Source organism: Astyanax mexicanus, chromosome 8 (genome assembly GCF_023375975.1).
Source record: "Astyanax mexicanus isolate ESR-SI-001 chromosome 8, AstMex3_surface, whole genome shotgun sequence".
Lineage (NCBI taxonomy): Eukaryota > Metazoa > Chordata > Actinopteri > Characiformes > Acestrorhamphidae > Astyanax > Astyanax mexicanus.
The window spans coordinates 14,513,328-14,539,370 of NC_064415.1; the positions used below are offsets into that span (position 1 = coordinate 14,513,328).

The window sequence follows — 26,043 nt, forward strand, 5'->3', positions numbered from 1 at the left end:
AAAATGGGCTTTTTTAGCAGCTTAGTTGAATGAGTGTCCTGCATAAACAGAGGAGTAATGGTATAACAGTTATATTGAAATATATTTATTGATGTACTATATCAAACTGGTATGTTTCAATCCAGTATAAATATAGGTGATTTAATAGGGAGTTTGTCCCCCTTTGCTGCCGTAACAGCATTGACTATTCTGGAATAGTTTAGATTAAAACTTTGGACTCTGTTGTGTTGTTGTATTTAATTACATTCAGACCAAAGACCTTTAACCCAGTGAACACAGCTGCTAGTCTTCTTTATCACAAATAGCTCTCAAATCATAAGATACTGGATGAAATCACAGAACTTCCAAAAATAGTTTTTAGGTAGCATTGAGAAAAGAAAGTTAGGAATGAAAAACAATAGAAAAATCCAGAGTTTGTGACATGTGGCGTTTACTGGAGCCCCACATTCCTTTCCCCTGTATTCTTTAAAAAAACCTGCCCACCAGCACCACCACACATATCCACACCTACTGACACACACTCAGACACAGAAATCAGACACCTTACAATCCCAGAGGGTGAGACATAAATTCTTTATAATGTTTGCTAGATAAAGGGCTCTCTCCAGGGGGTAAAGAATCCTTATAGAATAAATTGGTTTTAAAAGCAGAAGGCCAAGAGGCGCTACCGTGCAAATAATTCCCCTCCATTTAAAATGCTTTTATCAAAGGACGGGAGTGCGGAGGTGTGAGGAGAAAGAGCACCTTTCTCCCCATCTCAGTCTTCTTGATGGACGAATGAACCCACCTAAAGGCTTTTAAACATACGCACACAGAAACACACACACATACACACACACCTCAAAGCAGTCAAAATCTTATAACAGAAGGACTCATTCCTTAGCAGGAATGCAGGAAGCAGAAAAATCTATGAGGAAAGGCTGAGAGCAGGAAATTGGAAGGTGCATTTTATTTCTTTCTTAACTGTTCTGAATGTCCTCAAAGTCCTTGGACAGTTTCTCTTTCTTTTCTTTCCTTTTTTTTCATTTGTCTGCACTTAACCTTGAAATAAAAATGGGTGAATGGGACCATTGTCCAAAATGAATGCGCCTTGCCATCCCATTTTTTTCAAACACGGAATTGACAACAATCAAAACGTAGATATTCGCTGTGTTTTCAGCCAGAAATTTTCTGTCAGCCTGTAAAGATGAGCCTCATATTTTAAAAAATTTCAATAAGAGCACAAAACCCTGCATTTGCATTTTAGAGATACTGGAGTCAGCTTTATTATAAGACTGCTAGATCAGAGTTAACACTTTGTGACCACTGCAGAAAACTGATTTTCAATCAAACTCTCCCAACTTCAGCTGTCCTCCCAGATAATGCACTCTGATGCTCGGATGCGTGAGTGCCTCTTCTCCTGGTTCTGCTTCAGCCTGCGGAGGACAGGGGCACTGCAGCTCTCTGCTTGCCAGGGAGATGAGTTTGAGGCTGGGCCTGCAGAAGGTGGATCTGAGGGGGGTTAGATGGATAGCAGTTAGTATAGGCCCAGATACAAATTTAATTATTCTATATGTCACCTGCACTTCTGAACTTGTGTTACTGTTTATTTTACTGTCAATAAATAGAAAACATATAGCAAAACTGTAAATCCGCTATATTTACAACACATACAAGAAAATATAGAAAACTAAAAAATGAGATTGTAAGAAGCATTGTTCCCAGTATGTACTGTATGTGACATAGTAAGAACTAACCAGTGATATTGCACATAAGTTTACAGCAAATAAATAGTAAATAAATGCTGATACTGCAGAAAAGTAATAGTAAACAGCTTGTTCTGCACATGGTTAATAGAGAGCAGCTTCCGGCTTCTGTTATACAGTCCTGACAGCGGCAGGAACGACAAACCTGTAGTATCTTTAGTCAGTTGTTTGAAAACTGAAAGACTGTCAACAAAATAACAGCAACAGAACTTAATACAAAATCATTTAACATTTACAAATCTACATCTATTGCAATTTTTCTGCCTTTTCTAGTGACTTACAGGTGTAAAATAATGTAAACGATTTTCGAGTAAATTAACACTGTGAGTGTTGTATGTTCTGGGACTATCATAAAGTACAGAAGTTACCGAAGTCCCCTCTAACCTTAATAATACACAGATATTGTCTGGACCCAGTTTTTATATTATTAAATGATAATTCTGACCAGATCAGATAACTGTCATAATTTGCTAACTCTGGTTAGCCTCAATGACTGTGGCAAAAAAGTTATTCACTTTATCTTTAATAAAGATTCACCTTCCAACACCTTTATTATTTTATTATTTTATATTACTAATCTATGTATTCATTTGTATTTGGTTTTGAGTAATGTTGGAGTATTAGTATTAAGTAAAGGGGTTAAGGAGTTTGGAGAATTGTGCAAGATATCCGTGACCGTAAAATTTTTCATGTAAAATATTACTATAAGAATAAGAGTTTTTATCTTTGAATAAATCATGCTTGGACTGGACATTGTACAAGGAGTGAGCATAGTGTTAGTCCAACCTTGGGTGAAAATAAGCAGAAACGCTTTGTTCACTTAGCTTATTTTTACTTATATAAAAATCTAAATAAAGTCAACAGGGCAGTCAGTTTTTTCCAGAACATATTTTTCATTAATTCAACTTTTTTATTTTTTTCTATGCATGATGGTTTTTCAGAGGTGATGGTATCAGAAGATATAAGAGGATTCCTATTGGTCTGTTTCCTGGATTCGGGCAATGTTTAACATTGTAAGGGACTTTACCTTGGGTTTTTGATGTCCCATTCTCATCCCCCATTGCTCGTCTTCTTCTCTGCAGGACAAGCTGAAGCTCCGCCTCCCCGACGTTACGACTAATCCGCTTCCTGGACATCACCCTTCTGTGACCCGGTCTCTTCATGGAATCCTGACAGAAAATCCAGCTTTCAGGTCACACTTATAACGTTCAACTGATAGCTGTGTTAGCAGTCTATATTATAAGGTCTATTTTTGGCATTATATAGAGGATTAATATGTGAAGGGTTCAAAAGTCCATTACCAAGAACTGTTACATAGAAATGGTCTATGTAATTACTAAATGTCAGATTGGCTCAGTACTTCTGCGTCCATCATTTGCTATAATCACAGATTGAACTTTGCCTGACACCGATTCAACAGGTTTCTGCAGAATTGAGACTAATCTATTCTTTCTTCAAGTATTCAACAGCATTTAAATCTTATCCCCAAATTTCCGGATAAATGATGAAACAAAGGCAGTTCCCAGTATCAGAATTCAGACTCTAGTTAAATAAATATACAGGGTTTTAATGGAGACCACACAGACAACACAGGCCATATATGGAGCAAGAGTTGTATATTTACCAGCATCCCCTGCAACTCCAGCACAGCAGATTTCCTCTTCTCACTTCTTTGGTCCTGTGATAGGAAACACATGTCTAATTCAGTTACCGTATTATGCAACAAAACCATAGCAGTAGCTGCCAGACTTTATAATGTTATTTAATAAGCTAGTTCTTTACTTGCATGGTCAGCTTTTAGTACACACACATATGTAGCGATAATACACACATATACAAAAATATTTATATTATAGTATAATATGTAAAATATATTTAAAATGTATTTAAATATTAAACACCCTTTACAAAAAGCATTAGAAATGTTTTTTTGTCCAAGTTCATTTCAATTTATTTGAATAAACAGTAATTGATTAATGAAATAAAATGTTACTTGAATTGTCTTTTTCCATTTAGTGTTTAGTTATTCTCCTTAAAATATGATCTCTTTAAAATATGATTAATTCAGAACTTTGCTTTAATTAAATTATAGAATAAATAAATTGAAACTTTCTCAGGCATTTTAGTGTCTTCTACAGCTCTGTTCCTCATTTTGGACATTCTGGAAATTAAGAGACCACTTCAGTTTCTGATTCAGTCTCTCTGATTTTGCTATTTATAAGTACGTATATGTTTGAGTAAAATAAACATTGTTATTTTATTCTAGAAACTACAGACAATATCGCTCCCGAATTCCAAATAAAAATATTGTTATTTAGAACATTTATTTGCAGAAAATGAGAAATGGCTGAAATAAAAAAAAAAGATGCAGAGCTTTCAGACCTCAAATAATGCAAAGAAAACAAGTTCATATTCATAAAGTTTTCAGAAATCAATATTTGGTGGAATAACCCTGGTTTTTAATCACAGTTTTAAACATCTTGGCATGTTCTCTTCCACCAGTCTTACACACTGCTTTTGGATAAGTGTATGCCATTCCTGGTGCAAAAATTCAAGCAGTGCAGCTTGGCTTGATGGCTTGTGATCATCCATCTTCCTCTTGATTATATTCCAGAGGTTTTTAATTTGGTAAAATCAAAGAAACTCATAATTTTTAAGTGGTCTCTTATTTTTTTCCAGATCTGTATATACATATGTATAAAATCTATTTATAGCATCTGAAAGTCAAATAAATTATTTCAAGTCTGTTATGCAGTCAAATATACTATATTATATACATTTTACATCTGTCTTTTTTTTAAACAGTAATTTCTAACACATGTGGGTGTGAACTGTTACTTAACACTCTTCTGTATATTTTGCATTTGCTGTTTGTACTCTTGTTATAGTACAAGAGCATCAGTCAAAGCCTTACAGACAGCACTTTTAGAAATGTAGAAATTATTGAGAAAAACTAAAAATTGAAAACATGTAAAGTTCCAGTGATGACTTAGCAAACTAACCTATCAAACCCACAACTACAGTATGTAATCACTAACAATAAATCATTGTGCAACCACTGCCCTAAGATTATTATTATTAATATTTAGCTCAGTTAATTGAACACCATATAATTAAAACATAAACATGCACTGACCTTCCATGCACTGTCTTCCTCTGGGCTCGCCTGTAATGTAAAATAACAAGCAAAAGGACATGAAAAACTTCAGCCCTCCTTATGCTTAGCAACAAGGTCTAATGACAGTCACTGATAAAGCTGATGCTGTTTACCTGTTGGGGCTTCAGGGTGGGTTTCAAAATGATGCCTTTCTTAATTCTTTCCATCATTTCATCCACTGCCCTGGCCTTCACATCCACGGTCGGGGCGGGTTCTGCAGTGATGAAATGGCAGAAAGCATACAGCTCATTAATGCACCCAAAGTTTGTATAATAATATTAATGTTCCACAGTAATCACACAAGGGTGCTTACTCTTAGGCTCAGTCGTAGTGTTTCCACCTTTCCTTCTGTTCCTCAAAGCGTCCAGTGGGCTGGAAGAGGAGGGGCATGTACATATATGTTATCTCAGAGATGGGTGATCTGTTTTGTATGTAGCATAATGATAATGGAGATAATTAAAAGACTGATCTTACTCAGCAGGAGTTGTGGAGAGGACAGGAGGGGGAGGAGGAGGAGGTGGAGGAGGAGGAGGAGGTGGAGGTGGAGGAGGAGGAGGAGCGGGCAGAGCTGTCGTGGTGTTCCCCTCATCTGATTGCTCTGATGGAATGGGAGGAGCCTCTTTCTGCCCATTCTGAAGCTGCTTAACTGATGGAGAAAAATTAAATACAATTCAGAAATTAATTTACATCTCATTTACAACCTCAAAATATCTACAATATCTACAATATACTATACAGAGATGTGTTGCATCTTTCAGCAAGACAATGCTAAACCATGTATATTGCATCCATCACAACATCAGAGTGCTAGGTGCTGTACTGGCCAACCCGCAGTCGAGACCTGCATTGTGAAGTGAAAAAGGCTGTTATTGCAATATTACAATAATGAATAAATAATAAAAGTATAAAAATTTATTATTGTAAAACATTGCATTTTAGAAAAGATTATACACATTTATTTAGGATATATGTATGAAAAAAGAACAAGTGTTTATTTTATGCTATATTCCCTGTAAATTCCACATAAAACTATTGTGATCGTAAAATGTTCACACAGTATTGAGGCAACTGGCATTTTCATGGTGTAAAATTAAACAATTACAATGCGTTTTTACATCATGGAATCAACATACATAATATGCATACATACATACAGCTCTGGAAAAAAATAAGAGACCATTTAGAAAATGATTAATTTTCTTTGATTTTACCAAATTGAAAACCTCTGGAATACAAACAAGAGGAAGATGAATGATCACAAGCCATCGAACCAAACTGAACTGCTTAAATTTTTGCACCAGGAGTGTCATAAATTATCCAAAAGCAGTGTGTAAGACTGGTGGAGGAAAACATGCCAAGAAGCAGGAAAACTGTTATTAAAACCAGGGTTATTCCACCAAATATTGATTTCTGAACTCTTAGAACTTTATGAATATGAACTTGTTTTCTTTGCATTATTTGATGTCTGAAAGCTCTGCATCTTTTGTTATTTCAGCTATTTCTCATTTTCTGCAAATAAATGCTCTAAATGACAATATTTAGATGACAATATTTAAAACAGCAATACTCATTTTACTCAAACATAAACCTATAAATTGCAAAATCAGAAAAATTGATTCAGAAACTGAAGTGGTCTCTTAAATTTTTCCAGAGCTGTATGTACATAAATATATGGCTTTACCTTCCTCCTGCAGTGCTCTAACAGTCATTTGTGAATCTCTGAGCTGATTCTCCATCTTCAGCCGCTCTTTCTCACTGGTCGCTAACTGAGCTCTGACCACCTGCAGCTCAGCAAGAGCATTAAACTCCTCCATAGCTGACTGAGACTGACTCCTCTACAGGATGAAACCACATTAGGCATTAGGGAAAAATTAGAAAAAAAATAGACAGCCAGTGTAGTAGTTGAGTAATGAAATTTAATTTTACTCATGCAAGAAACTGACTGCAAAAAACAGACTGGAAGATAATATGACAAATGGTAGAAAAGAAAGACATTAAAATGAAGTTAGGTGTTATTTAGGAAACAAACCATGTACAACCTTTATCAGAAACTTTATTTAAAAGTAGATCAACTACTTAGACTTTGGGTTCTCCTAAGGCTCAACATGCAGTTTAGCTAAAGATTTAGTCGGGTACTTCAGCAAAAAGAACCAATTAGCTTGCTGCTTTTGCACTGCAATTGGGAGAGTGTCAGAATGCTAGTGGGGAAAGCTCACTTCAATGTGGAGATCTGCGCAGTCGCAGTAGCCATACCAAAATTATGTTTTTCGTGCATTGTTGAGTCAAATGTGACAAAATGTTAATCAGATTTTCATATGTTTTTAAAATGGTAATTTGACCTCTTTTTTAGAGTACTTTTGGTCTTTCCCCATTCAAAAATAGAAGGCTAGTCTTGTGGATATATCTCCTTGGTGGTGTTGGAAAAATGGCAGCCGGTTAAAGAAAAACTTACCTAAAAGCCTTGCACTGTTTAACTTTACATCACATACATTTAAACACTTCTACACACACAAATGCACACCTGCTGTTGGTGATGAAGTCGTATCTCCTCCAAAGCTTTATTGATTTGTGCCACTTGCTCCAAAGCCTGCTGAAGCTGTGTGTCTGTCTCTGCATTCTGAACAATGGCCATGCTCTGCCTGTGACTCTCCTTCTGCTTCACCAGAACCTACACACACATGTAAATATCATATAATTAGCAAATCAATCAAAACTATACAGAATTTACCTTAGTTTCAATGTAGTTTGCCAATTTATAATTACTCAAAATTTGCCTCAGGGGACAGCCTGGAAACATCCAGACCTGGTTAAGTTGTGGGGTGTTATATTGTGAATGTGTACATTTCTACAGTTGCTTGTGTAGTTTGAAGAGCTATGGCCAACAAACTATGCTCCTGGAAATCTACTTTCCTACAGATTTATCTCCAATCCTTTCATCCTAACCCACCTGATCAGTTTAATTCATGTTAATTATAATTATTTAACTATAACAGGGTTAAATAACACAGGCTTGATTTGGATTGGAGGTGAAACGTTCAGTATAAAAGGAGAATCCCTGGTGAAAATTTATTTAAAGCAAGGGAACATAAATAATAAATAAAATATTTTTAGCATAAATATTTGGAGAATAAAACTCTTCAATGAATGCAATGGTTTGTGTTCACTTGTGCCACCATTCACATATTTAATTTGGGTGTTTTGCAAATAATTCCTTGCTTATTTAAAGAACAAAAGATTACCAGAAAAAGTTTTCCATACCATTACAACTGTATTGTATACTCCACCCTCAAAAACCACATGCTCCGTTTCTAGCAGAGTCGTTTAGTGTTTCAAACAGAAAAAATTGGGAACTGCGAGAAGATTCTGGAAGTGAATCTCTGATGGGTTTCCGTTCAGGATACGTTTCACTTCTTACATACATGAACAGCTCTTAGTTCACCTCTTGCCACAAGAGTTTCGGCGCTCAGCCGCTCCCACAGCATCACAATTAGAACCAAACAGCACCGTTTTGACAAGTGAGCGCTTGCAGCTCTTTGTGTACAAACGAGTCTGCATTTGCTTCCCGTTCAAGTTAGACCATCATTAGACTCTTTGTGACCAAAAAAAAAATACATGTAAGAAAATGAATGTGTTTTGAAAACAGAGGATAACAGATAAATGGATGGGGGCGGCGATAAAGAGCCTCATTCAAGCTGTTTGGTGTGTGGCCGGCCATTGAGAGCTAGACTGAGTGGGGTGTGAACAGTAGGGGTCTCTTTCACAGGTGAAGACCCCCCTTGGGGACCCCATTATGCCATCTGCAAATGTTGAACAATATGGACAAAGGCGACAATTATGGTGGCGGATATAAAGTGTCAGCCAAGGACAGGGGTTTAAAACGCTGCTGTTTTCAAACTGCCATCTTGATGGGTGCTAATTATGGCAGGGTGGAGGCGGTGGGTGCGGGGGGATGCCACCTTCTATACCGAGATGCTCACTTAGAGCGAGAATAAATGCCACAACAACTGCTGTTAATAGAGGCAGCTGCAGAAGATGCAGGCTAATAAGTGTGTGAGGGTGTGTGTGTGTCTCAGTGTTTTGTCAGTGGTTAGTTTGACCATTTGAGCTCAGTGGGAAACTAGTTGTCCAATCCCAAACATCTTGTCTCTTGTCTATACACACTCAGCTAAATGAAAGACACCATGCTTCCTTTCCACTAATACACATCTAGTGAACTCGCACACTAATGGCTTGCACCAGTAGCCTGTCTTCTATGGAGCAACAGAAGCAGGAAAGGCAGGTGTAAATAAACACACATTTTCTAAAAGGTGGAAAACTGCCATTAGCTAAGACTCCAACTAAGCTCACCAGGGAAGAAATTAGCTCCATGTTTTTCTTGGTTATGCACCTCAATGCCTTTAACAGCATAAATCCTGCGTGCATCTTACAAACATGGTTCTTAATTGAAGCAGCATTGGTTCTTCTATCGTACAACTTAAAGAAATATTTTTTTGAAAATGAAGGCAAATAAGACTTATTTCAGGTCATTCTGGTTAAATCAAATGGTCCATTTATAGGTAAACATTGATTTAAAGAGTATATGCCGTGTAAAAAAAAATGTAAAAGCAACAAAAAAACAAAGACACACTGTTTTGTCCAAACAATATATATCACAAGATAAACATTTGTTGTGAGAGGCCATGCACCAGAAGTTAATTCCACTAGTTAAAACTAGTTCTAAAATTTCAACAACCAGAACTCAGAAGATCTTATGCAGTGTGTGAAATGCAAATAAAAATCCAGTGTTTTTACTTATTCCTTTGGTTCTCATTTAATTGCAGGCCAAATGTTTTGTCTGCTCAATTTTACTTAATTTGCTAAAATGCTACCTCTGTCCCTGCTTTCTGTTCTACAAAACATTCCAAAAAATTGGGGATAACTCAATTAGGGCTAGTAGTGAGGTAAAAAAGCAGACATCACCTGTTCAGTCAAAGAGCCAGGGCCTGTCATGTATGCAATTGTGTCAGCACACTTATGTGAGGCATGATTAATGCAGAGAAGTATACTAAGAATATAGAGTATCATATTCTTCCTACAAGACAACATCCTTTTCAGGGATTTACATGCATTTTCAACAACGCAATGCAAAACCACACAGTGCACACAATACAAAGACAAGGGCCCAGAAGAAAAAGGTACATGTACTGATCATTACAGCATCTAAGCAAAAGTCAAAGTAAATGTTGCATTTTAAGCCCCAAACACAGTGATTATATACAACTGATGTAGGCAGAGCAGGTATAAGAGACAGACATTACCTGCTGTGCAAAAACCTCAGCATGATGCCGGAGCCCTTGCTCTATCTCCAGCTTTTGTGTAATTTCTGAAAACTCTTCTGTTACAAGCTGGGATACTGCATAGAAAGAAAGAGAGAGAGAGAAAGAGAGAGAGAGAGAGAGAGAGAGAGAGAGAGAGAGAGAGAATGTGAAAAGTCTTCTTTAACTTTGTGTCCAAATTCTAAGGGTTGATATAAAGTACATACACGGAAACCAATACAAACTGATAGGCTACTATTATTAGTATAAAAGTCTGAATAAAAGGTTTAAACAACATCAATTCAAATAGTTGTTATATCATGGGACACATAATTTAGCAGCTTTATGAAAAAACCTGATCAACAGGTCAGGGCCATTTTATGCGTCATACAGAGGTGAATCCAGTCTCACCTCTTTTCATTTTGTTCACTGTTCGACTCTGCTTTGTTAATTTCCTCAAAATGGCTTCTTTCTCCTCAACTTCCATTGCAAGCTTTAGCAAGAAAAAAATACAATTTATTACAATGCATTACGTTTACCCAGAGATAATAGTCCCAACCCTGATAGTAATAACTTAACTCCCTCCACCTCACAATACTTCTGTACCTGTTCTTTCAGTTCCTCCTTTTCCTTTCGCAAGGCCTCCATCTGCTCACACAGCTGTATCTTCTCACCCAAGAGCTGATCCACTGAGGACTGGAGCTCTGACAAAACAGAAGACAATACTGAAAGCTGTAAAACTGTATTCTAAAAATGTAGTAAAAGTAGATCCATAGATGAGATGGTTTTATGGATACTCAAATTGTATTTAACACTTTATATTAAATATTTTGGAAACAGTGTGCATTATTCATCACAAGTTAAAAACACCCAGATTTCTAAAGTGCTAAACATCTGAAGTGCTAGAGTTAGATGAGGTAGCACATGGTTGAGCCAGCACATTCACTATTCCAGACACACACTCTAATGTATTACCTCTAATCTGGGCCTGACTTTTAAGGAGTGGTTCTTCTTCAGCTTCTCCTGAAGTGTTAAGGTCAGGGTCAGGGTCATCTTCCAGGTCGGTGTTCAGAGAGGCCAGCTTTTCAGGCAGCTCTGGGATGAGGGGCAGGAGGGCCTGGCTTCTTCTCTTTAAGACTTTGTTTTCTTTTGTCATCTGTGAGTTCAGAGGTTATGCATTGTCAATGAGCCATGACCTCAACAATACTCAATATTTCTAGCTGTTAAAAGGCTGCTGCTGGATGTGCGGGACCAAAAGGCCAGTAGCAGCATCATCCCCGCATGAAACACTATTGTGGTTGACATAAAAGAGGTTACCAAAATGTTACATTTGCTTGGGAACATTGTACATAAAATATCTAAAAATACCACTCTGGCCTTTGCTTGAGCAATACACAAGTCTGTTCTGCTTTTTATCAACATGTTCTTGTCCCTTCGACCTCACCACAGCACACCATACACAGTGAAAGTAAAATTTAAAGTTTGTCCTTAAATTTAAGCAGAAGTACATTCAACTTTTTGACTCACTTTTAAAGCGAAGGCTTCAGCATTCTCTCTGCAAGATCGTTCAATCTCAAACTGCATCTCCAGCATGTCTATCTCCTTAAGCAGCTGGGATGATGCTGTTGGGAATAAGAGATTTCCCTAATTAAAACAACTATTTAAATTCATCATCTTACAATCAAGATCAGGCAAAGATCAGGGTTGGGAGGTTCACAATGCAGCACAGGTTGCTAATTCCACTGTTCTAGCACACCAAATACACTGTCAAATTTGTAAGTTCTTTAAGGAACTTTTAGGAATTCTTCAATATGAAACTGCAGAGGAACCTCTTAAGGTGCCTTGAGAAATCTTCAAGAAAGCTTAGGATGTTTCAAGAAACATTTTCTTATAAAAACTCTTTTCTTGATGGTTTGGCATCAAGCACTTTAAGCGGTTCCTACACAGTTTTAAATTAAAGAACCCTAAAAGGAACGTAAACTTTTAACAGTGTACATGAGGAAGTTAACACTGAATACCTAGATTGCCATTTTGATTTATTTAATCTTAAATGTTAAAAAAGTACAGAAGTTACATTGCATGTGCCCAAAAACAAAATTGTACCCTCTGCCTACCTTCCTCCATTTTAGACAGCCTGTGGTTGGCTTCATCTCGTTGTTTCTCTAGAATTTCACACTGAAAAAGATATTAATAACAAGTAAGTAAACAGTTTTAAAAATAAGTGTTAAAAATTAAGGTGGAACCAGGATTGATTTAATTACTAGATCCCCCCCAATGATGTATGTTGAAGATGAGAGGAACATTAAGGTCATTGTGTTGGAGAAGGAACATACCTGAACTCTCTCCTCCTGCAAATCTAACATCCTACAAACGCCAGTTTTACCACCACCACCTCTTTTTCTCTCTTTAACTTTAAGTCATCATTTTACGTTTTAAAGGACTTTAATTTTATCAGGTTACAATGCAGATAGTCACATACAGGGTCCAGATGCAAATGGAAGGCCGGGATCCCTCTAATGCTCTCATACTGAGAGATATGACTGAGATAATGGGAGATAAAGAGGTTGTGGTGGGGTGTGAAACCTTCATATAACAGTGACCAGCTATAAATTGGGGTACAGTCTCCTTGCACATTATGTGGAATGTGCAAAATACTTTTTTATAGCTAACATTATTAGACATTTATGGCAAGTAAGATTGTTTTTAAGGTTCAACTTTTTTAAATTTACAGTAATAACATGTTGAGGCACCTGAATGTCTCGTTCATCCTCTGAAGATGTGATGCTCTCATCCTCTGAGTCTTGGGGTAAAATAAAAGATAAGATACAGAGAATCATTATAGAACTAGTCTTACTGCTTATGATAAACACATTAAAATACTCATTTATAACAAACAGAGAACTAAAGTCTGGCATTCATTGTGTGGAAACGAGGAAACGAAACAAGCGACCTTAAAACCTCTGTTCACTTTCTGTAAAACATTTCCTTAGTTTCAGTGGTTCCAATAAACAAAGACAATAAACAAAGGCAGTTTTTTTTTTACCATCCTGAGTCTTGTTGAATCATTGTCTGTATGTTGCATTATTCAACACACATAAATTGTTTAGTTTCAAACATGGCATACTAAAACAACTGTGAAGCAAAAAAAAATATTGGATTCAAAGTGACCCTTAAACTGAAAGTGAGATTTCTGTTCATTTCCACTGCATTTTAAGCAGGCTGCCACAGATCATATTACAGTCATCACTGCATTAATAGAATTAGCTGTAACACATGTTTTACATTTAAAAGGCATATATCATTTCTGACTGGACATATAAACTGCCTGACTGGAATTATAATGCAAATTGGTTTGGGTCTCTATCAAGCTAAAACATTCAGTTTTGAAAAATGTGAAACTAAAAAATGCAGATCTGCTATTTGACACTTTTAGAAAAAAAAAAAAAACACACAAAAAAACACACTTCTTACCTAAAATGTTGATTTCTATCCCTGGATTCCACATCCTTGCAGCAGAGCACCTCAATCTAAAACATTAACAAAACTAACACCAATGCCTTATCTGTTCAGAGAAGAAATAGCAAATAAGGAGAACTGAGAGTGGTGTCATGTGACACACCATGTTCTGAGCCTTCTTGACTCAGAAAACTATGTTCTAAAAATTTGCATAAATCGGTAAAATAAAGAAGATTTTTTTTAATTACCATTTGACCGTATGTTTAATTTCAGATTCCCGTAACAATAATTAAAATGTAGTATGTAATTTTTAACTAGAGCCTGTTTGAATGAAAAAGTTACTAAATATTTTAGAACCTTGTGTAAGGGTTGGTGAGGTTTTTTTAATTAAGATAGACTTACATACATGTACTGTTAATAACCTATTTTCTGGAATATTCCTTATATAACGTTACCTGAATGAGTGGTAAATATGGTGGGGCTGCATAGTGGCATGACAGGTATTACATGTGTGTCACAGTTTTTTTGGTGTTTTTTTTATCTGCACCGGTAAGTGTTTTCACTGTGTACTGTGGCTTTCCCATGATAAATATTTTTTTCCATGACTTTTCAAAAACATAGTTCTTTTCTTTTTTTCAAATGCTTGTGTAAGAATGGCACATTTTTAAATATTTACACTTTTCACATTCTATAGCATATAACACAATTATTTTAACAGTGCAAGTAATATTTGTGTTTTTACATGGCCTGTAATGCAACATTGAGCTATGCTCTTCATGAAACATATATAATGTTTTAACAAGGCAGAGATATATATGACGTCACCACAGACGAGGTGGCCGAGTGGTTAAGGCGATGGACTGCTAATCCATTGTGCTCTGCACGCGTGGGTTCGAATCCCATCCTCGTCGGAAAATATTTTTTTCAAATCCCTACCATTCTTGTGTAAATTAAGAGTTCCATAATCGTACATACAGATATTCACGAGTACACAAAGATTTAAGAAAACGTCAACTTCACACCATGTAAATCTATGATGAAACTTCACCATCAAAGCTCTGAAAGCTCTGCAGAGATTGGTGAAGGCTGCACAGAGTATTGTTGGGATTCAGCCTCCCCAGCACCACGGACATCTACACCTCCTGATGGAGGAAAAGAGATACCTGCATCAGGAAGGATCCCATCCACCCAGCACACTCACTTTCTTCCCCGATCCCCCCAGGCCGGAGGCTGTGGAGCATCAAGTGCAAAACAATCAGACTCAGAAACAGCTTCATTCCTGCTGTAAGAGAAAACGGCCCAAAGAGTCTAAAATCGGCGAGAATGGTCACTTGTAGCACGAAAAACGGCCCAAAGAGTCTAAAAGCAGCGAGAATGTGCAATTATTTATGCAAAAAAGGGGCCAAAGAGTCTAAAAGCGGCGAGAATGTGCAATTATTTACGCAGAACATAGGCCAAAGAGTCTAAAAGCGGCTAGAGTGGTCAGTTGTAGCGGAAGACAGACCAAAGAGTCTAAAAGCCGCGAGAGTGCTCAGTTGTAGCACAGAAAACGGGCCAAAGAGTCTAAAAGCGGCGAGAGTGCTCACTTCGCTTTTGGGAGAACATGACAACTCTAAAGAAACGAAAAATGGAGCAAAAATGCAGAAAATTTCAGGGATTTTTTTTTTACTGAGTTCAGAGGAAAGTGCGTATGTTAATTTTGTCAGGAATCAGTTACCGTAATGAAGGAGAAATTTTATGAAACAAAACATCAATTTGAAAAATCTTAGTTTACACAACACTGTCAAAGATGTAAAGATAGTAACTCAGGTAAAATGGTGTGTAAATGATAGTTATCAAATATATATATATATATATATATATATATATATATATATATATATATATATATATATATATATATATATATATATATATATATATATATCAAAAGAAAAAAATATATAATAAAAACTAACAAACCTTAATAACCGAACTTGTAACGCACTGTACACTTTCTGTATTTATTATTGGGTAAATTTGTTACTTTGTTAATTGTGTATATTTTCATACATCCACTGTAAATTTTGTGTATTTGTACAGAGCTGTTTTTTTCGACACTGCAATGATTGCTGCTAAATTTCGTTATACACTGTGCAATGACAATAAAAGTATCTTATCTTATCTTATAATATTATAAGTGGCATATTTAATTATTTGTTTTATTATAGTATGTGAGTCTGTGGCCAGTGACTGCACATATATTTCTCCTTCTGGCCACCAACAAAATTTGGACATCCCTGCTTTTCACTTTTCATGGTACTGTTATCCAAGCATAATCATCATGAAACAATAATGCAGCTGACATTACAAAAAATGATTTAAGATGTGTTGTTGTTGCTGTGTAGTAACATGGAAATAGTGTAAATAGTGTAAATCTCCCACCCTCGTCGAGATTGTGGCCTTTTCCCGGGATTTTTGGTCGACCAAAAATATGACCGAACTGCAGATTGTTGGTTTAAACTAGATGGGAGTTGAATGAGGTGTGTCTGAGCAAAAAGAGAAATGTTGTGCTGGAATCCGGCCCTCCAGTACGGTCATTAGTCATGGGCATTTGTTAAATAAATAAAAAAAGGCAGTAAGGCAGGTTTTTAAACTAACTTTACGTGATGTAATTTTAAAGAGGGTGTTTACAGAATTACATTAACAAAATATCTTGCCCTAACTGCAAAACCTATATAAAAAACAATATACATATAATTAGCTTTCCTGTACAGATTGTTGTAAAAAAAAAAATGAAAGGTGGGCTACCCCCCACCTCTCGTCCGGGGTACAACTCCCCTGCGTGTTCGTTTGATATAGAGAGTCAGACAGGTGGAGTGAAGCTGAAAGCAAACCAAGTATTTATTACAAAGTACTGAATATTCAGGAGAACCAACACATGAAAGACCGTCTGACAGCCGTCCCAGCATAAGTTCTGACCCCCCTCTGATCTGACTCCATGTTTTATACCCAAAATGACGTAAAGCCTGTTGATGAGGCGTTGTTAAAATCATCTCATGTTAGCATGCACGTGTTAGTACTGAAGTTTCACGTGTCTGACTGGACCACTAGTGTTTGACCTTGACTGCGTTCCTCCAGAACGGAACCTCATGGCACTATCTGTGTGTGTGCGTCACCCCCCGCTTTGAAGCAGAGGTTTTTTAGGGAGGCACTCACTCACCAAAAGGCTGCTTTGATCTAATAGCCTTTTTGTAGCAATTTAGCCCCGTACCAGTCGAATTAATGACCGTTAGTTAGGGTCCTGCAGTAAACAAAATACTTCAAGCCTGAGCTACATCTCATATGTTATATGTTAATGTGTTAGTAAATGTATCATGTGGGTTAATTTGTCATATAATAAAGTCTGTGTTAGTCACATGCCATATCAAACAATGTTCATCTATATGTGTAAATAATATATATTGTGAGTATTGGTTAATCTTCTATATAAATGCGTGTAAAATACCCTGTGAGTAATACAAATGATCAAATATAATGTGAGTATTGGTTAATGCATATACAATACAAGGTTTCACACAATAATTATGTAATTATAGATACTAAGATAAGTAATCATTATTGAAAGATATTTGTCAATACACTCAAGGTAAAATAAACAGTTACTCTTTAAGATAAAGGTTGAACTGTTCTCAGAAAACTACAATAAAACTACAATACATACAATAAATACAGCAGACATGAGACAATTAACAAACATGACAATGCTGTACCAGCACATCAGAAACTAAATTTGCGTGATGAAGATAAGGTGAAGAGATATGATATGGCATATAGGTCATCCATGATCACAGCAGTTACTGGGGTAGAGAATATACAATACTGTGCTTAATTTTTTACTTCATCCAAAAATACACTATGTTAGGTGCAGAGAGGCATTGTTTTGTGTGTTCGTTTCTGCCCCGGTTGCCATATTTTTCTTCCGCTCCCTGACTCACCTGTTCTCTACCAGTCTACAGGTGTTGCTGCTGAGAGAGGTTGTGTGTGCTGATTGGTTGGTCTGATGGAGAGGGAATGGCTTATAAACCTGCTGACCGGCTACGTTGTGGCTCCTCCTTTGCCTTTTCAGGCTCATGCTGCGTTCTGGTGCTTGTGAAGCAGGAATTACGAGCATGTCACGTTCAGGTGCATTGTTGCGGAGCCACATGAAAAATGTCAGACGCGAGGTTTGTTTTCACCTACTTTTTGTGAAAATCAGGATAGTCGGTTTACTATAAAAAAGCTATTAAGAGCGTGTTTAATGCACATATATTATACAGATGAAAGTAATGTGTACCAACAGTTACTATCAGTTATTAAAGCAGACTGTGCTTTAAAAATATCATACACCATCCATTACAAGAATCAATAATCTTCTGAGCAGTGAGTGTTTAGTGTATAGTTTTATATAAATAAAACTCTTATATTAGAATAAAAACAAGATTCATATAATATTCACAAAAAGAGAGGTGTGATCATTGATTGCGTTCATATAGCATTTCCAAACCGCTTACCTTGTGAAAAAAATGTTGTACCCAATTCTTCTCAACTTTATGTTGTTCAGCCTTTTGATAAGGCTTCGTGCTCAATCGTTAATTTTTGTTCTTCTACAGTGCAAGGCTCTCCTAAAGAAAGTCTAGTATAATAAATGTACGTGCTGGCTTGCGGCATCCAGGAGAAATAGGATTTTCTCAAAAGAGCTTATTTCTTTTTTGGTTATATTTTTTGTCAAATTGTATTTTTTTTATTTTTGTCAAATAATTCATAATATTATTGTGAAAACGGAAATATTTTCAGAAATATAAAATATTGTAAAAACTGAAAAGAACTGCATAGGATATTTTACCTTACATATTTCTATGCAGTGTACGCAGTCTTAACAGACACTGGTTTCTTTGTAATAACTATTTTATTTTTTTGTGGTTTCGGTTGGTTATAAATTCATTTACATTAGTTTACGTCTAAAAACACCACTTACCGACGAGGATGGGATTCGAACCCACGCGTGCAGAGCACAATGGATTAGCAGTCCATCGCCTTAACCACTCGGCCACCTCGTCTCTCTGACAGACGTTATTTATGTTTTTTACCGGGTCTGTCATCATAGAGTATCTATCAGTGTAACTACGGTAAGATAATACTACTGCGGGAAATAGATATTTGGGAAGTTACTATTTGGAATATAAGTTCTCGGTTTTTAGAAGAACGTTCATGTTGGGAAAAATCAAGCCCTTCATATTTAAACAATTAACAAATAAGACAAAATCAATAAATCATAAATAAACAATTGATTAATCGATTATTTTATTTTACAATCACATTTTATATTTCATCTAGGCAGATTCTGGCCACTCTGAGGTTAAGGTAACTGCTGCACCCCAATGAAATAGAAAATTGCAATAGCACTGTGTGGAATAAGAAACAAAATTCCAAAATATCCACAGCTTTAGTTTAAAGTTTTACTGGTTAATAATGATCCAATTTGACTCCACATGTCTATACTAGTGCATCTAAAAAATAGAATATAATTAAAAGTTACTTTATTTCAATAATTCATTTTAAAATGTATTACACATATCTAAGTGTTTCCACAATCAGTGATGGTTTGGAGAGACATGTCATCTTGTGGTCTTGGTCCACTGTGTTTTATCAAGTCCAAATTCAGTGCAGTGTTTTCCCGGAACATTTAAGTAGGAATAAGCAATGATCAATATATTTTATTTACATTGCTTTAAAAAAAGACCTACACCAAACTATTGCTACAGTTAAGCTATATTATAATGCAATCTTGCAATGTACTGAAAAGCAGAAGCAGATATACTGCATGTGTCTATAGGCCCTTTACGCACTGTCATAGTAGAAGTGTATGAGACTGCAGCAGCTGTGTATTTATAGACTCGGTGAAATGATGAAGGGCTTCACTGGTTTAGAATGACGATGATCTCATGTGCTTCGGTGAGATGAACTGCAGCATCTGTTGTTTACACTTTGTTTATAGATTGGCACAGCCGGAGGGGGGCTGCGTCATAAAATGATGCCACAGCTCTTGCCAACAGCGTGCTGGTGATATGCATCGACACACTTAACTGACATGGGATTATAGAGGCAGGATTGAGGATTGCGGTCAATGTCTTCTGCCGGAAAATGCTGTGTTATAGTACTGTCAAAAAAATCAAAAGTGTTTATTTTCACAGTAAAAAACACTACACAGAGAGCAGTATTATTGTGACCTGAACCTGTGCCACATCTGGCATTTACTGGTGGCCCACATACCCTTCGGAATGGAGCAAATGCAGCTATGAGGGCCAGATACAAAAGCTATTTTTATTTTAGTGATTTATATCAGCTGAATGAACATATAACTCTAAATGTTTACATAAGCTGTGCCATGTAGCAGAACAGTGGAAAAGAAACCAATTGAATTTAAACAATTATAACAATAAGATAAATTACTAAAATCACAGCACAGTATTTAATACTATACAGTAGCTGTACAGCATCTCATTTACCTACTATTTAACCACTAGCTCTAGCAATCTTCTGGACTATAATTTCAAGTGATAAATACCACCCAAAAATGTAAGATATAATGTTGCTACCAGGGTATAAATAAGAATAATTAAAAATTCAAAAGCTCACTATAGTGCCAATTGGTGATATAAGGTTTGGATGAAGATGCTCGGCTCTAGAACCCATTCCATGAAGCTCTTTACGCTCTACTGTTCTTGAGCTGATCTGAAGACCACATAAAATGTATAGGTCTCTAGTGGTGGACTCTGCAGAAAGATGGTGAACTTTGCGCATTATGCTTCTCAGCATCCAATTTTTTTTTTTTTTGACAGAGTGAGTTGCTTTCATTCCAAGTTGCTTCCACTTAATATGTTAAGGTATCACTGACAGTTGGCTGTGGAATATTTTATAGTGAGGGAGTTTCATGATTTGACTTGTTGCACAGGTGCTGCATCCTATCACAGTACCATGCTGGAATGAACTGAGCTCCTTAGAGCAGCACATTCTTTTACTAATGTCAGTAGAAGCAAAATGCATGCTTAGGTGCTTGATTTTATACACCTGTGTCTATATTGTTGAGCAAACACTTTTTTGCCAATATAGTGTCAGTATCATCCATGATCTGGTTTGGTAAATCAATTCTTAATGTTCCTAAATTAGGCTTTGCTCATCTACTTTTTACTTTCACCCTGACTGCAACACTGTAAAAACTGCAGCGTATCAATAAATGAAAGGTCAATTAAAACAGCCCACCAACATGTGATCATCTCCCATCACATCTTGTGTCCTCTCCTCATGCAAGATTACATAAAATGACATAAAATGATCCATGAATGAATGAACTGCGAAAGCTTTCACAGAAACACACAGACACACACCAACACACACCTAATCCACACTCATCATTACAGTAATAACGGTGTGACAGGATTAAGCACGGCTTAGAGAGAGGCTGCCTAATAGAGGTCACCAGGGGTTCAGCGGGTCATGAGGGCTTGGGGGATTAGAGGCAGCATTAGAGCACAAGGTGATAGTGAGATAGAGGCCCACGTGGAGGAGGAAGAGGCAGCACATATGAGAATGACAAAAAGGGCTGTGGGTCATAGTGAAAGTGAATTGGGCTGTTTGTGTTACAGTACAGTATGAAGCAGAAGGGGAAGGGGGGTGGGGGGGGAGATGCTATGCGATCTGACAGGGCCGCCTTGCAGTCCTCTGTGGCCGTTCGTTGACTTCACTGTGCCGTGCAAACAAAAATAAATCTAGGCCGCAAGGATGGGTTTCTCCAGCACACACACACACACCACTGACTGACTCTAAATACAGCCAGTGTGTGTGTGCATCAGACAAGCCAAGCAAACATTATCTGACAAAACTAATAAAGATTACCTAAATTGCAAAAGTTTGGTGAATAGTTAACGGTAAGTAAAAAATGAAAATGAAAATTCTACTACACACCAGAAGATTTAAGAAGCAATTCTGAAATCACACTCTGTAAAAAAAAACAAAATGAAAAGAGATCAGCTTCTACAGAAGGATAATGATCATAAACACACATCAGAATATACAACATATTAACTCAAGAGGTACAAGCTGAAGGTTTGTTAAAACAAAATAAGAAAATTTGTGGATTAAACTCAAAAGAGCAATATATGAAAGACCAATAATAACCGGAGCCCATTTGCAAAAAAAATGAGAGAAAATCTGCAAAACAAGAATTAAAAGATATTAAGTTATACAAGATATACAAGTTTTTGGTGATATTAAGGTATCCAGCATATGCACAATATTAATTAGTCAAACATTCTTGTCTTACATAATCCTAAAATAAATCCTCCATTATTTTGCCCTTATTGTGTATTCCTGGAGTAATTTGTTAATTTGATTTTATTGTTATGCAACAAACAACTGCCAAACTATGTTATTATGTAAGGAACATTACTGTGGTCCATCATTGAAGAGACTCTGAGCAGATGTGCCTTACAGTAGGCTTCCCACAGGCCATTTAGTTGGCTGTGATTCAGTTTTGCCTCAAGGTGGCGCCCTGACTCTGTCAACTGCAACCTGTTGCTTCTCTGTGTTTCCTCTGACCAGAACTCAGTTCTGCACTTTTAGATCTTCAGCTCAGTTGAATGCTGCTGAAATGATTGGACGGTTCTCAGGGGTGGAAAACAGAAAATATACTGCAAGTGTGGGGACAATTACAACATTATACGCTGAAATTCACTTTAATTCACATGCAAAAGCATGATAATATCTGCAGCGCTCAACCTCACAAATCACATTAATATAAAGCGGACACAAACCAAAAAATCAACCCAAATTTACTAAGCTTTACTAAGACAGTTCATGTGATATGTGTTGGTGTTTCAGCTTAACTTACCTTAATTTACAGAAACAAAATATTGTTTTGTATTATTTATTTTTATCAGTGGTATGTACTAAACATATGATATATATATATGTATATATATATATATATATATATATATATATATATACATACATGTATATGTATGTATATATATATATATATATATATATATATATACATATATATATATATATATATATATATATATATATATATATATATATATATATTAGGTATTTTGTAAATGTTTTAGGCACCTGTGGGATTTTTTTAGCAAAAAAAGCTTCTTATTTGTAAAGTGTTTATTAGGTCAGTAAAACACATTACAGCATTACAATAAATACAAACAGCAATTTTACAAAAAGCGGTACTTTTACAGCCCTGTTTTCCTTAAAACATCTCCTAATCTGAGTTTAATAGAGTTATTTTTAGTTCTCATCATATCAACACCTGGTGTGGTAAATTTGGTAAATCAGGTGAGCTGCTGACGGAACTGAACATAAACACATGCTGGCTGAGAGCATCCAGGTGAAATCTGGAACTAAATTTGTTCTTTATCTTGGCTTACAGGATACAACATGCTTAATTAAAATGAGAAATATTTGTTTTTTGCATATTTGCATCTGTTCAAATCATATGTGGTGATTTTTTCCAGGTAAAACACTTACATTGCTGAGATAAATGCACAGTACTGTATATATTTTATTAGAAGTTTAATGATACTGTTGCTCACATATTGGTAAACTGTACTTTTAAAACAACCCCAAATCAGAAAACATTGGTTTAGTGTGGAAAATTAAATACAAATGCAAAACAACAATAAAAATCTGTTTCTAATATTTACCTTGACTTTAGTTCCATTGCAAACAGCATGAATCCAAGATAGTCCATATACAAAATATACATCCATTCCTGCATTTCACAAAACGTATACAATTACAATTATGTTTTACAACAAGCGATTAATTATTTTGTATTATTTTGTTGCATTTTTCCTGCAAACACTTAGTGTATAGGTCAGACATGCAATAATGGACAGGTCAGAACTGCAGGCAAGCAGACAGGTCAGTCCAGTACCCTTACCTTCGTATTCTGCAGTCATGCGTTCATACCTAACGTGTGTTGAAAAATGCATGAACATCCCTGGAAAAGATGATATCTTGAAAGCAGCGCACGTTGCCCTGAGTGAACTTTTCACAAAAGTGTACTGACCCAACCTCAAACCCTGTCCCTGGCTTTTAGACTTGCTTATGTTGCTGATAACAGTCTGGATAAGCTTTATCATTTTTGATCCAGAGCTCATGGCATCCATTTCTCCCAAAAGAATGATGAAATACTGATAAGGCTGTTTTGAGGACATGTGTCCACTGTGTGATGTCCATTCCAGATGCATTTGATCCCAGAGAAGTCAATGCCATTTCAAGACATGATAAACATAAGGCTTCTAATTTACAAAGTAAAATTTTAAATGGCATTTTTTCAATGTTTTTAACTCAGTATTGTACTGTGTGTCAAAGGTTTGCCAAAGTATTCCATTGTTCATGTGGTTCTGTCAGGTACTGTTGAATGTTTTTGATGCAGGGCGCAGGATCTGAGATCACAGGTGTTGAGCCTAGACTTGTGCTACTGTGCTTTACTCACTGAAATTCCTCACGATTCCTTGAATGGTTTATATTATTTTTTTAAAAGATTACTTTTAATTTTTTAACATTTCAATACATTTCTTGTGCATGTGTTGACAATCTGCACGAATGAAATACAGGAATTTCAGAACAATTAAGAAATGAAATTAAGTTGACCAAACATGACATTAAATATTTAGGGTTCAAACTGTCTGCAATGCAATAAAATTCTAAATAAATGCTAGGTAATATTATTTGCATTTTTTATATGGCACCAATTTTGGGTGATGAATTAATTAATTAATTTATTTCTAAAAACAACAGATGCTCTACTTAGTTACAATTTTGTAAAGAAATTAAATATAAGCATTTTTTTTAGAAATAGTAACATTTGATCCTGAACATTTTTATTTTAGGATAAGCAGTTTGTATTGTTGGTATACATTTTAATCTAGGATTTATATAGGATTTCTTTTTTTTTTTGCTGGAGTAAAATCAACAGCTACAGGTTTTAAATTGCACACTAAAATAAAATAAATGTAGTGTATTATAGCAGCTATATTTACTTTACTGTAAATATGTACACTAATACACTGACTTTAAATTGGAACATAATAAAAATAAATAAATAAATAAATAAATAAATAAATAAGAGCATCGTCACCCTGCATCCTGCTGTTTTATCTCATTCTTTATCAATAATGGTGAACCAAGGAGGCACACACCCATTTGGATGCTTTCTATACCCAGAAAATGAACAATGTTTGCACTCTTATGCTGTAATTGTTTAGATTCTTATTCTTATTCCTTATAGACTGTAGCAACAACCTGTTTGTGAAATAGTGATCTCTACTCTCAGGCTGATAAGATGCATGATAAAATGCTAAGGTCTGAATTCACACACTGTGGCACAGACAGTCTGTCACCGTCTCGTAGGGATGAGGAAGCGAGCTAGACTGGCACAAAGTGGCACAGACAGAGCACTTCTGTCCTCCACTGATGGTGCCACAGGAAGCCCCAGTCTGGCCAGGCACAAAGTGGTACAGTGAACAGACAGCTGTGTCATAGGGGATGGTCACTCCAGTGAAGAAAGAGGATAAAGAGCTGAAGAAGAGGAGAGTGAGAGAGATGGATATTGGGGGGGGGGGGGGGGGGGTATGCTAGATGAAAATATGAACTCACACTTGTTTCTGATCTGAAGTCCAGCTGGACTGACAGTGATTTTTCTAGACAGTTCCGCAGAGAGATGTGAAAAACAGCTGTTTGTATGTAAGGCAGCACCTGTTTGAGTTTATGTTTAATCTCTAAAGAAGGCCTCCTGCTCTCTTTCCTGACATCCGCTTGCTGTGATCCCGTCCACCTGCACACTGAGGCTATTTCCCAAACAACTAGGGAGAACCCCGTACCCTTTCAGTTAATCCTTCCTCTCTCTCTCTCTCTCTCTCTCTCTCTCTCTCTCTCTCTCTCCCTCTGCCGGGATCCGGAAGACCTGCATTAGTTCTGACATGCAGAAGCACTGATTCTGTAAGGGTCGCGACCCCGCACAGCAGGGCTTGGCAGGGTTTTAGTCCACCGCAATCACACATCTGCGTGCCCCGGTCCAGTACTGCCCACTGCGACCCACACGCACCCCCACCACCCCCACTCACCCCTCCTGTCCAGCTTTTCTGCCCTGCATTCAGCTGCAGATGCCCCTGCCCCCATTCTTCCAGGCCATACACTTCCCAGCCTTATACCCAGTCCACTCACCCCCTGCTTAGACCATACTACCCCTTAGACTACATACCCTATACTAGGGTATACGGTTGCAAGAAAAAGTATGTGAACCTTTTTGGATTACTTGGATTTCTGCATAAATTAGTCATTAAAT

General features: G+C 36.6%; 1 protein-coding gene and 2 non-coding genes across 3 annotated transcripts; 1 reads left to right on the forward strand and 2 right to left on the reverse strand.

The window, feature by feature from the left end:
• Positions 1-930: 930 nt before the first annotated feature.
• Positions 931-14,872, reverse strand: shtn2 (shootin 2). The gene is made up of 18 exons (XM_022678557.2): positions 14,854-14,872; positions 13,668-13,723; positions 12,947-12,996; positions 12,311-12,371; positions 11,724-11,818; positions 11,172-11,352; positions 10,803-10,900; positions 10,608-10,689; positions 10,200-10,294; positions 7,424-7,570; positions 6,584-6,737; positions 5,377-5,548; positions 5,216-5,274; positions 5,016-5,116; positions 4,882-4,911; positions 3,370-3,423; positions 2,773-2,914; positions 931-1,491 (listed from the first exon to the last, which is right to left on the reverse strand). Exons 2-18 carry the CDS (start codon positions 13,699-13,701, stop codon positions 1,343-1,345), a joined length of 1,704 nt encoding a protein of 567 aa, XP_022534278.2. The 5' UTR covers positions 13,702-13,723; positions 14,854-14,872; the 3' UTR covers positions 931-1,342.
• Positions 14,482-14,563, forward strand: trnas-gcu (transfer RNA serine (anticodon GCU)). The gene has a single exon. It is a non-coding gene; the product is annotated as a tRNA-Ser (tRNA).
• A 3,776-nt stretch (positions 14,873-18,648) lies between the features above and the next one.
• On the reverse strand, positions 18,649-18,730 carry trnas-gcu (transfer RNA serine (anticodon GCU)). Its single transcript has one exon. It is a non-coding gene; the product is annotated as a tRNA-Ser (tRNA).
• Positions 18,731-26,043: the final 7,313 nt, after the last annotated feature.